Below are 12,394 nucleotides of genomic sequence, written 5' to 3'. Positions count from 1 at the left end.
TTCTTTTCTTGAGCTCAATTCCGAATTCTCAAGGACTGGGATGCTTGGGTCCATCTATGGCCAGGATGACAGATAACGTACAACATGGCAGCCAGAACCCCAACCCAGTGAAGGTGGGTTTCTGACTGAGGAGTCACTGTTAATGGAGTAGATACGCTAGCTTTTACCTATTTCACAGATAAAACTAGAAAGGTAGATGAATGTAAAAGGCCCTGTATGCCGTGATGCCCTGAAGTGGGTGATGAGGACATGTGGTTTTATAAGAAATAGATGATCACTTCACTAACTGAGATGACGAATACAAGTAACAAATTTGAAGAGACAGAAACTAATGTAATTTTGAACATATGAGTTTACCTGCTAGACCATCCAGATGGAAATATGTGGTAAATGGGTGGAAACAAAGGAGAGGCATAAACTTAGGAGAGGCATAAACTTAGGAGAGGCAGGCATTTTCAGACAAGTTTCAGTTTAGACATTCACTAGATGGACTGTTTTTTAACATTTAAAATAAAACTTCTACCACAATAAATAGAACAATGTATTAAAACTCACTTCCACAGTTGTCCAAATTATTTTTTTAATCATGATTTAATTAAAAACATTTTTTTCACCTTTCTTTAACTGTCAAGTTTTCTTTGGCAAATTTATTCAAAACACTAAATTTTCATTTTAGAACCTGGTTTATACTTATATAACAAAGGCCCTAAATTGATCCAGGTTCACCAGGATACCTTTCTCTAAGCCCTGATGGTTTACATCTTCCCTTTAAAATGTATAAATATCTTTTAATTACATTGTCATCCACAAAGACATTCTGGAGAAAAAAATTATGAATTAAACACCTATAAATTCTTCGTCATTTCTGTTATAGTGTAGCAATTTATCATCTAACCCATAGTGGTCTATCAGCTGAGTAAGGCTTAGTTTCTTGTTCTCCTCAGACATAGCTGACTGCAGCTCATAAAGCAACAGCTGGCTACAGCTTCTCCACTTCTTTATTAACATCTGTAACTGAGACAGGTCATTCTGAAACAGAAAAAAAAAAAAAGACATAAATGTATGTCAATAACTAGATAGTCATCCTAACTTACTTAATGAAAGTTGTCAAATCAGTCGATGAGTAGTAGGTTTAAAGGGTAACACATTGGACATAAATGGGACTTCTACCCAGGAAAAAAGTAGGATGGTTTTAAGTAACTATCACTCAAATTGAGTTCTATGGCTGTTTTGTTTGGTAGAAGCTCTGGGCTATCCTTACCCTCAGGGAAAAATCGAATCATTAAATAGGGCAAAACTATGTAAAGAAGCAACAATATGGGTTAAAAAAAACAATCTACTTTTTCTACCACAGCTGTACTTTAAAAAATGATATTCAAATTAATATTTTTCAATGTCACTATCTCATAAAACTCAAGTAGTTATATTTAGAGAGGTCCTAAAAATTCAAGAGAGCAAATAAGATACAGTATTCCATCATTTATGACACATTTGCTGGGGAAGAAGGAGCAATTGCAATATACATGAATGATCCAGGTAAGTAAGGGTCATCTTCTTCCAAGTGCCCAAATTCTATTTTCTTCAACCTTATCTGGGTTGAAATCTAAAATCTAATATACATTTGTTGTTTTCTTAAAGAAAATGTTCGGAATACTTTAATAATTTGTTACACACAATTGAGTAACAAAAGATCATTACTAAAATTACTTTTCATTGTACTCTGTGGTCCATTTTTAGCTTTTTTTCTCATTCACTGTCACTGTTGCTTCTGTTCTCATTGCCACTTGCAGCTAACATTTGAAGCTTCTAATACTGCTGTGGGCTGGAAACTAGATAGAAAGCTTCAACTGCATATGAAATAAGGGCTGGGACTTTTAAAAGTTATACCTGGTGTTTAGAGGCCTCTTCTGCTCTACTCTACATCTATGACATATTTGAGTTAAAGCTGTTGGAAGCCAGGTTTCTGGATACTTGGCTTACTTCTTATTATGCTAAAATAAACTTTTCTTTTTGAAATACTTTCCTACCATTTATCTAAAAATAAAAAAATTAATTAGGCAATGGTTCCGAAATTCTTCTTACCTTTGATCTATACATTTTGACTAGTTTTAGCCTCCGAAGAAGTTCTTCTTTCTCCTGAATCTGCTTCACCAATTTTGCTTTTTCTTTGTTTAATCCATGTTTGGGAAGATTCTCACTCATGAAGTCATTCCGGAGGTCACTGCATGACTCAGAATCAAGTGATTTAGATGCACATGCATTGATATTCTTGAAGGTATTTTTCAAATATGTACTTTCTTCAAATTCACCGTCTATGTGTTTAAAATTTTCTTGAAATTCCAAACAGTTTTCTTCTGTTGAAGGTGCTGGTTTCTCTGAAAAGGTCTGATCATTTTCTTCACTCTCTACTTTAAGTCGTTTTACCACACCATAACAAGAATTAAATGAAGATCTAGTTTTCCTTAATCGTTCCCTAAGGGTTGCACTCATAGGCTGAAAAAGGCATCAAACGTTAATAATGTTAATCAAGACTTGATATAAATAAATCTACTAGAAATCAAGACCTTACGTTTCTATGGCAGACACTAGATGACTTTCTGTCTCCATATATCTAAAGTAACCATCACAAAATATCTTTAATTCCTGTAAGCTCCACTAAGTTTTAACCTAGCAGAGCCAGCACCCTTCTAAAACAGTGCTGAAACACTTATCTCAGTAATCACAAACATTTGTTTAGCAATTGTCCCAAGCCTGACATGGTTAGGTGCTTCAGAGTTACAAATTAAGGAAACAACCTAGATCTTTCCCCCAAAGACCTTCATGATGTCAGATTCAAACTTCCTGTTTGGAATGCTGTAAAAACTTGAACTGAAACTAAATGAAAATAATTGGGTCAAGATGAAAATTTGAGGGGAAGGTCCAATACATTATCTAAGGGGAAAGACCTAAAATTATGTTAATAAAATTTTTACTTACTAATTTACACATTACGTTAACTGACAATGTTCAGTAGACTTGAAACCACCATTGCCACAATACTTAGAAATATAGACTAGATCCACTGAAAGAACTAAGATTTTCATACTTGTTTTCTTGAACTGCTTGTACGAGGAGACGGTGGATTGGCACCAGCCTGTGGAGTGCTAGGTAACACCACAGCTGAGTCTGATGGACTTTCCATCTTGAAATCTTGCTTTACTTCTAAAAAACAAAAAATAATCACAAAACGGAAATCAAATTAACCCACACCTCTATATATTCCTTAATTTTTATCAAAGAATTTTTTATTGTTTTACATAACATCACCAAGTAAGCCAGCCAACTTCCTTCTTTCACTTAGTTGTGATTCATTCTTGCTTTTTGTTTTGTTGTTTTCCATTTACTTTCCTAAATCGGATTGTGTTGCTCATTATGGTGACTACTAGTTTTTTTATGACAAGTCAACTAGCTAGCATCTCATATGAACAACTCCACATTTGTTTTTATTGATGGATAAAATCTGACAAAAATCCTCAAAATCTGCCATATTCGGGGGGGTGAGTTGGATAACAACTTTGGATAGTCAGGAATTCTTTAATTTCATTACGCCAGCTTCACAATGAAAGGAAATGTAACTGAAATCTTGACTCAAAAAACCATAATCAGACCTGTCACGCTACCCTAAATCCTAAAGGCTCTGTGCCTAAAACAAATGACCCTCCAGGCCTGAGGAATAAGGAGCCCAAGCACAGATAAACTTACTCCTGTCTGCATCGTTTTCGATTAAGCAGCTAAGAGACCCTGAAAAGGAGAGACTGAAGTTTGCTTCTCAAACAAAGGCCATCAAACTTTACCGGGAAAAATACCACAGGGAGTCCTCCCTCCCCTCCCGCCACTACAGCAAGCCCTCGAGAGACCCCAGGCCTGAGGTGGAGCTGAGAGGTTCCCTGACCAGGGAAAGGGAGCGCTACTCGACTCCCCACCCAATCCCCGAAGAAGTCCAGTTCTCAGACGCCCACTCCAAGCCCAGCACGCTACCTCCCTCCGCCATCGCCGGAGAGCGTAAAGAACCAACCCAGCTGCTGCCGGCAGCCGGGAGTCTGAGAGGCGGGGCCGCGCGGGAGGCGGAAGAGACCCGCGATTGGCCAGATTGACGCGCGCAGCTCCACTCAGCCCCGCGCCCGGAGCGGCGGGACTGCGCGCGCGCGGCCGCGAGCCTCCGCAAGGGAGCGGGGCGAGGCCGCGCGGGAGGGGCCGAAAAGCGTGATTGGCCAGGTTGACCGAGGCGCGTGGCTCTGCTCCGCCCAGCGCCCGAGAGCTGTGGAACTCCGCGCGCGCGCGCGCGCGCGCGCGGCCGCAATCCTTAGCAGCAGTCGGGCGCTCTCCGTAATGCGCTTGAAACGAGTAACCGGTTCCGGGAGGGGCGCGCTTTTATTCACGGCTTCCCCTCCCTCCTCTCTCCTTGCTTCGTCTTCCCTTCCTGCTTCCTAGTTTTTGTGTGTTTGTGAAGGACGCCTGGGAATGCCCCTCCCGTTCTCCTGGCTCCCGTCAGTCCCTTCTCCGCGCTCCCCCCAGCAAAGGCCTTTCCTCAGACTTCCTGGGACCCAGAGCCGCGCGGCGGGCTGTGTGTTAAATTTACAGCTTGTGAACTCCAAAGGCAGAGACCACGAAAGAGCAGCGCGGGGTTCAATGGCCTGTTGACAGTCAAACACGTTAGCAGTCTCTCTGAGAGCCCCGGCGGATGCGGTTGAGCTCTTTTGTAGCCTTCGTTGCCGCAAACTCTGCGGTCCCGCCACGGGTTTTCTGCCGGATCTACCTCAAAAGTTAGATTTCTTAGCTTGGCTCGAATCTTGTCGTCAAATCTGAGAGAAAATGTAGCCCAAGGAAATCTGTTATGGTGCAACACAGGAAGCAGAACAATCACTTAATAAGATTGGGTTGGTCCAGAGTTGGGGTGATTGAGGCAGATAGGGCCCTGGCTGAATACTGGGCAGCGGTATCCTCAGTCTAAAATAATCCTCCTCGTTTCCTGTGTGGTGATGTTCCGTTGCTGTGCAACAACAAAGATAGCTAAGTTGGAGCCCTGGGTTTAGGAAAAGACAGTTGAGTAATTTCTGAGTCGCGTGGAAGTTGGGAATTTTAACGGGCCAGTGTTGCGAATCCCAGTGAATGGCCATTTTAAACGTTGACCCTGTCTTTTTACTAACATCTGATAGTAATGGCTTAGAGGTAGCTAGGATCCAGAAGGAATTCACTGAGTGCTAAACAGTGGGATGTAAATATAGAACCTGAAGACAACCTAATACAGTGATTAAGGACATAAATGTTGGAGTCAAATTGCCTAGGTTCAAATCCCAGCACCATCATTTTGTGTGCTTTGTAAGGTAGGGTCGCTGTGCCTCGGTTTCCTCATCAATAAAGTGGGGATAATATTATCAACCTCCTAGGGTTTGGAGAATTAAATGAGCATTCATGACAGGCAGTGAAAAGCAGCAGTAGGTATCTAAGAAGCACTCGATAGTTATGCTAGAGATGCAACTATATTCACCATTCCCTAATTGATCTAAAGGAATGCATCATACAGTTTTTTCACCCCTTCACTTACCTCCCCAAAAAAGGCCACAGATTTTTTTAAAAGATGCTGTGATGTGTAGGACACCTCACCATGTAAGCCATAAATAGCAGAAGACTTGGAGCTTCCACATATAATTGATAATATATTCTGATCCTTCTAAATTTTTCAAAAAGTATGTAAATTAATCTCAAGGAATTTACAAAATGAGAGAACTCATGATTTTGTGATACAGGTGTTATTCACCTCAGCAAGCCACAGGTCCCAGCCTGTACATTTATTTCTCCCTTTACTCATCCATTGGCATCAGTTACACTGAAAAAAAGCGGAGTGATTTGTCCTGAAGCATAATGCGCACTCTGCATATTCTTTACACTTTGGGTTGGGTTGTTTTTATGATTCCCTAAAATAAGCTGCTCCAAAAGCCTTTTATCATTATAACCTAAGCTTAGAGCTGTGTTTTTGCTGGCTCCATAAAGGAAAACAACATCTTGCCTAGCAAAAGTTCTGACTTGCTTATTATGTGAACTGGTATATTATAAGGGATTGTTTTAGCCAGATTTTCAGAGAACTTCAGAACATGTACTCAGAAGAACTTGTATTTCATAAATGTGCATTTGTTGACCTACATCTCAGACTTTCACGTGTTGTTAGAATCGAATGATTTTCCCAAATACAAGTTTGCATTTTACTTACTCCCATTATGTACCAAAATGGAAACATACCTTTCACTCTCAATTTAGTGTAAGGGATCTGGAATATAGCCCCTATAGTTTTCATTGTACCTTTAGATAAAGCCCAGCAACCATTTCCATGTCTTTAGGAACTTGAAATCTACTGGCCTATTAGGAGTTTGTTGTTTCTGACACATGACATTGTGTGTTTCATCCGAAACTTTTTTTAAATCTTTTTTTTTAAATTTGTTTATTTTATTTTTGGCTGCGTTGGGTCTTCGTTGCTGCGCGCAGGCTTTCTCTAGTTGCGGCGAGCAGGGGCTACTCTTCGTTGCGGTGCACGGGCTTCTCATTGAGGTGCTTCTCTTGTTGCGGAGCACGTGCTCTAGGCGCGCGAGCTTCAGTATTGTGGCACGTGGGCTCTAGAGCGCAGGCTCAGTAGTTGTGGCGCACGGGCTTTGTTGCTCCACGGCATGTGGGATCTTCCTGGACCAGGGCTCGAACCCGTGTCCCCTGCACTGGCAGGCAGATTCTCAACGATTGTGCCACCAGGTAAGCCCCCATATGAAACTTTTCAGGCAGGGAAAAGTACTGCCCCAGAGAACCAGAAGGCAAGGACTCTTTACTCCACCATAGAGAATAATTTGGGCAATAGAATTCAATGATAATAGTAATTAATACTAACCTAAGGCAGGCTTTCTCTGTTTTTAACTTTCTTCAGTACCCAGGGCTACTATTCACCACTTTGTTATTCATCAGGGTGTGGTAAAATGCTCTTCCGTTCATTCTTGTCTGTGATTATTGTTGGTGGGGTAATGACGTAAACCTAAAAACCTTTATGAGGGTTTTTTCTTTTTTAATAGCAAGAAGAGAATAGTGAATAGTGTCTCTCTCCCTATCTCTCTCTCTCTGCCCCTCTCTCCATACAACCAAGCATACACACAGGCACACACTTTCAAGCCACAATTTAAAATTTTATGGCAGTAATTTTTGTAAAAATTCTTAGCTTTAGCATTACTTTAAAAATCTTAACAGTAATCTCAGGATGACCTAAACTCCATTCCATTGACTTTTCTGTATTGATAGGTAGTATCCGTAGCTATTTTTAAAGCAATTTAAAATATACATACACACTTTTAAAACTGGAATTAAAATCCACTTGGGTGAAGAAGAGCTATATAAAATCCACATGATTAAGTTGATTATAAAGTCCATCAGGACAAGTTAAACTAAATTTATAACACTCACAAGAAAGTCTACTACATTCTCTCAACTGGCTTTCAATATTTCTAATGACACTGATATGTAAGTTGAAAATCACCTTCAAAAACTCTTCTCTAGGTTTCTCTTGCCATGAATTCAAATCTCATCCTATAGACCTATCCATGGTGAAGAAGATGTAGTTTTAGTGCTCTGTCATCTCATAAGTTTCCCTTTGAATAACTGACAAACTCATTCTGTTTTTTTCTCTATTACCTAAATATTTCATATGGAATTCTACAGTGTAATTGGTTCACTTGTAAAACTGTGGAAGACTTTGTTATCAAAAAGTGACCTTTGAGGGTAAACTGTTTAATATTTTTAGTCAAGCTAAACAAGAAAGGATTTTATTTTCAACTTCAAGGTGAAAGAGCCCTTGACTTAGCTATTAGGCATACCTGTGAGGTTGCCTCACTGAGCAGGATGGCTACTTCGAGCCTGGAGATAAGGGGAGGGTCAATGATAAAAACCTGTTCACCACCAGGTAACCAGAAAGTTGATCTGGGAACTAATATTGAGGGTAATATACTGAACAAGAACCTAAAGAACTCCTTTCACCTGAGTTCCTATCCTTTTATTCTATTAGATCTGGCATTTCATCAAGTCCATTAGAGACTAGAGAAGTAAGAGTATCTATGATTCACTGCTATTAGTGGGGTGTGTTCTCTTGGAGGAGAATAGAGTGATTCAGGTCAGATTAATAACGCAGTGAGGAAGGCGGTAGGATGTGGGTGAGTGGGAGGGTCATGGCAGAAGAGTTAGATGGTGGGAAAGTAATGGTAATAAAAGTATTGCTCAAGGCCACATCTATCTCAGATCCTTTATTAACTCAGAAATGTCATTTGGAGAAAAAAGGCAATAGATGTCAGCAAATCCTTAAGCAACAGAACATGTCTTATAATCATCTTTAACCACCTGAAGTTTGAGAGGTAACAACTCCCAAGATAATTTCACAGTGTTGAAACCTTTTTGAAGTGCCAGCAAGAAGTCAATTCAGTGCTCTAGCCTCACCTCTCATTACTGTTTTGGTCTTGAGAATATAAAAGGTTTCTTTTTGGTGATGCTTTTTTAAAATGGGGGAGTAAGAGTGTCTATTAGTACCAATAAAATAAGGAGTTAAGATACCATTCTACCATATTCTAGGACACTACTGATCTTTTGGCTTCTGCTCTTCCACACCTTGGCAAAGTTTGATGATAAGAACAGTAGTAGAGTGGATCTGTGCATTAGCCTATAACCAGGAATTTTCTGGCCCAGTTCAGGATCTAAGAGCTAGACTGAAACTTAATCCCTTCCCACCACTCCCAAAGGCAACATAAAATGTTTTCATCAGTGACCTTTATGAGCAGTACCAAACCCACTGAATGCTAGAACCCCTGACCAAGAGGTCTGACCCCCCGGGGAGGATCCCTTGCAGAGGCATGGTCAGAGGTGGGGAAGGCGGCTTGAGCAAAGGTACCTCTTCCTTGATCCTCTCCCTTTCCATCTCCAAGATCATGCCTAGTGCCCATTAACCCCACACTGTGTCTAAATTACACTAGTCAGTGATATCAACATTACCCGCCTCTCCACCTCTCTGGCTCCCAAGAAATAATGTGTGAAGTTTAATGATGATGCTGGTGGCCCACACTTGGCAAATGATATCACTGTTTTTTTATAGTGAAAATATATCTTTCCCATGGAAAAGAAGCTCTTGGAAAAGAAGCATAGAATGCAGCCTACATTCACTCTCACGTGGTTCTCCAAGACTTCACTCAGCTATTTAGACTTTGTTAACAGGAGATTAAGACAGATAATACTTTTCCTTCAACAATGAACACCTTTAGCTCGAACTCTTCCCAACACTTCCACCTCCCCAAATTTCCCCTTATGTGTCACTCTGGTTATTACTATAGCAGCTATCAAGTACTGATATCGTCTCAGTTATTTTTCACTTTTTGTAAGTGACTAGCTCTGAGTCAAATTATACTTTTCTTATGGCCACTTTCCAACTTTTATCTTTTTTTTTTTTATTCAAGAGAAGTTTACTTACTTTTTGCCAGTACTCCACAGTACATGGGAATGTTGGCTTACTCTATCTCCATTGTACTCTTTACTCTCTTTCTCACACTTTTTTATAATGTGTGAATCTATGCCCTTTTATGAATGCTGGATATTGAAAACTCAACCTCTATGCTGCTGAAGATCTGCTGTGAGAGGAATTCATACCAAGTGCAGGAATAACACTCACCAGCAAAGACGGTCTTCTTGACTTTTTAAAGCCTGTCATTTGGCAGATAGCATCCCTTGATATCAAAGAACACAGATTTGGGTTTTGGAGGACAGAAAACTAATCACGTCCACATTTGTTAAGCAAATTCCTAAGAAACTATAAACTATAAACCACCCATAGGTTAAAAACAAACATACAAACAAACAAGCATTACTACAGGTTGGCATTATCTGAAATGCTTTCCTAGCTTAACTCTGGGCCATTGAAATAGGGTATTTTGAACCTGCATGTGCAAGTTTAAGATTTTTGTAAAGCTGCCAAATCTTTAATATAAAAACAATTAGCATAAAGCTTGTGCAGTTAAGCTGCCCCAAGAGGAATGAGTTTGAATCTTTGGCAAGATGCTCCTCTTTTTAAAAAACAGTTTCCCAGTGCATGTTATTTTCACTCAGAGCTATTTTCCTCAGGTTTTGAAGGTATGTAAAGCTGATTTTGTTTCATTCCAATAATTGTCTACAGGGATAGCAATTTATATTCAGCCACTAGCTTTTAGGATGACTCAATCAACCAATTTTACCCACCCATACAGCCCTGTCTGCTATGAATACGCTACCAAAAAATACACTATTTTTTGCTGGAGAGGGTGTGGAGAAAAGGGAACCCTCCTGCACTGTTGGTGGGAATGTAAATTGATACAGCCACTATGGAGAACAGTATGGAGGTTCCTTAAAAACTACAAATAGAACTACCATATGACCCAGCAATTCCACTACTGGGCATATACCCAGAGAAAACCATAATTCAAAAAGACACATGCACCCCAATGTTCATTGCAGCACTATTTACAATAGCCAGGACATGGAAGCAACCTAAGTGTCTATCGACAGATGAATGGATAAAGAAGATATGGCACATATATATAATGGAATATTACTCAGCCATAATAAGTAACAAAATTGAGTTATTTGTAGTGAGGTGGATGGATCTAGAGTCTGTCATACAGAGTGAAGTAAGTCAGAAAGAGAAAAACAAATACCGTATGCTAACACATATATATGGAATCTAGAAAAATGGTACTGATCAACCTAGTGGCAGGGCAGGAGTAAAGACACAGACATTGAGAATGGACTTGAGGACACGGGGTGGAAGGGGAGGCTGGGATGTAGTGAGAGAGTGGCATGGGCATATATACACTAACAAATGTAAAATAGATAGCTAGTGGGAAGGGGCTGCATAGCACAGGGAGATCAGCTCCGTGCTTTGTGAAGACCTAGAGGGGTGAGATAGGGAGGGTGGGAGGGAGGCTCAAGAGGGAGGGGATATGGGGATATATGCATACATATGGCTGATTCACTTTGTTGTACAGCAGAAACTGACACAACATTGTAAAGCACTTATACTCCAATTAAGATGTATAAAAAAATAAATCTATTTTTATAAAAGATTACAGATTACTAGGCTTGTTTACTCCATACTACAAATTATTCTGTAGATTTAACCTGGGTTTTGATGTCCAAATAATAGATCAAACACCACAAAACCTGGGCCCACTTAATTAGGGCTAAATTCTGAGAAAATCATGATTTTTTTCCTTAACGAGAAATGCATACTTCATGTTCTAAAGACCTTTTGATATAATTGACTAAAAAGGATTATGGAAGTTCATGATTCTATGATTAACATTTTATGATATAAATATGCATTTAGTAGATATACATGTACTTTCTTAGGGCTGATAGAGTATTGTAACAATCATGTTAAACTTGATTGTATCTTGTAAGTGAGATAAACCACATTTTACAGTAGGTGAAGTTTTAAATGAGTAAGGCTGTAAAGCCACAGACCTCACCTACTTGGCTTTTCTTTGGCCTTCCAAACCCTTTCTTTGCTGATTTTTGTTGCTGTATACAGTGAACTGGAATTGGCTGTGGTCACAAATTGTGAAGGTGAGGTTGCTTAAATCTGTACTAAACATGACATAATCATGGGTTGTCAGTTTAAATTGGGGAAAATTGGGAAGCTGCTTGGGAGTTTTGTTTAAATACAAGTTTTGTTGAATACATTGATGTTTACAACTTTTTTTCTCTTACCGTAAGTTCTCAACAAATATGTTTTGAATGGATAAATCTAAGGATAGATGGATTATTTAATCAGTAGCTCAAAAAGTGAGAATTCCAAACATGATAAGAAGAGAGAGTGACAGTATAGCAATCCAATAGAGGCAGGGACAGGGGAATATTAAGGTAGAATAGTGACAACAATGTGAATGTATTGATACTTAATGTTACAGAACTGTATACTTAAAACTGGTTAAAAGAGTAAATTTTGTATTATGTATACTTTACCACCATCCCAAAAACAATCTCCAGGGAAGAATATTCTCTAGCATAACTGATATCCATATTGAACAGCTTCTCTGAGGGGAAAACTGTTCCTCAGATCTAATCTACACCTTTCAGCTTCCTGTCTTATTATTTCTTATTGTTGCTTCTGCCATTGGACCAGAAAGGCTACTTGGAGACAAACACTAAGATGTGCTCCCTTTCTGGGTGATGCCACCAGCCCTCTTTGGAAATGGTGCCTTTGAGTTGCTGTATTCACAATGGGATGGGTTTTAACAGGCTTGTCTTTTCTGCCCCTTACTCCATCCTCTTGTGAAAGGCAGCATAATTTTCAGTCTGTGTAGCCAGGGAATAG

General features: G+C 39.7%; 1 protein-coding gene across 2 annotated transcripts; it reads right to left on the bottom strand.

Annotated features, from left to right (window-relative positions):
* Positions 1-353: 353 nt before the first annotated feature.
* SFR1 (SWI5 dependent homologous recombination repair protein 1) lies at positions 354-4,111 on the bottom strand. Of its 2 annotated transcripts, none has more exons than XM_029245790.1 (4): positions 4,018-4,111; positions 3,086-3,201; positions 2,083-2,493; positions 354-1,029 (listed from the first exon to the last, which is right to left on the bottom strand). In XM_029245790.1, the coding sequence occupies exons 1-4, from the start codon at positions 4,028-4,030 to the stop codon at positions 838-840; spliced, it is 732 nt and encodes a 243-aa protein (XP_029101623.1). In that variant the 5' UTR covers positions 4,031-4,111; the 3' UTR covers positions 354-837. The 2 variants fall into 2 exon arrangements, with proteins under 2 accessions (XP_029101623.1, XP_029101624.1); XM_029245791.1 differs by lacking the exon at positions 4,018-4,111 and adding an exon at positions 3,742-3,879.
* Positions 4,112-12,394: the final 8,283 nt, after the last annotated feature.

The sequence above is a fragment of the Monodon monoceros genome, unplaced genomic scaffold, assembly GCF_005190385.1.
Source record: "Monodon monoceros isolate NGI ecotype Baffin Bay Population unplaced genomic scaffold, NGI_Narwhal_1 Super_Scaffold_4, whole genome shotgun sequence".
NCBI lineage: Eukaryota > Metazoa > Chordata > Mammalia > Artiodactyla > Monodontidae > Monodon > Monodon monoceros.
This window is presented reverse-complemented; position numbering and strand designations above follow the sequence as displayed.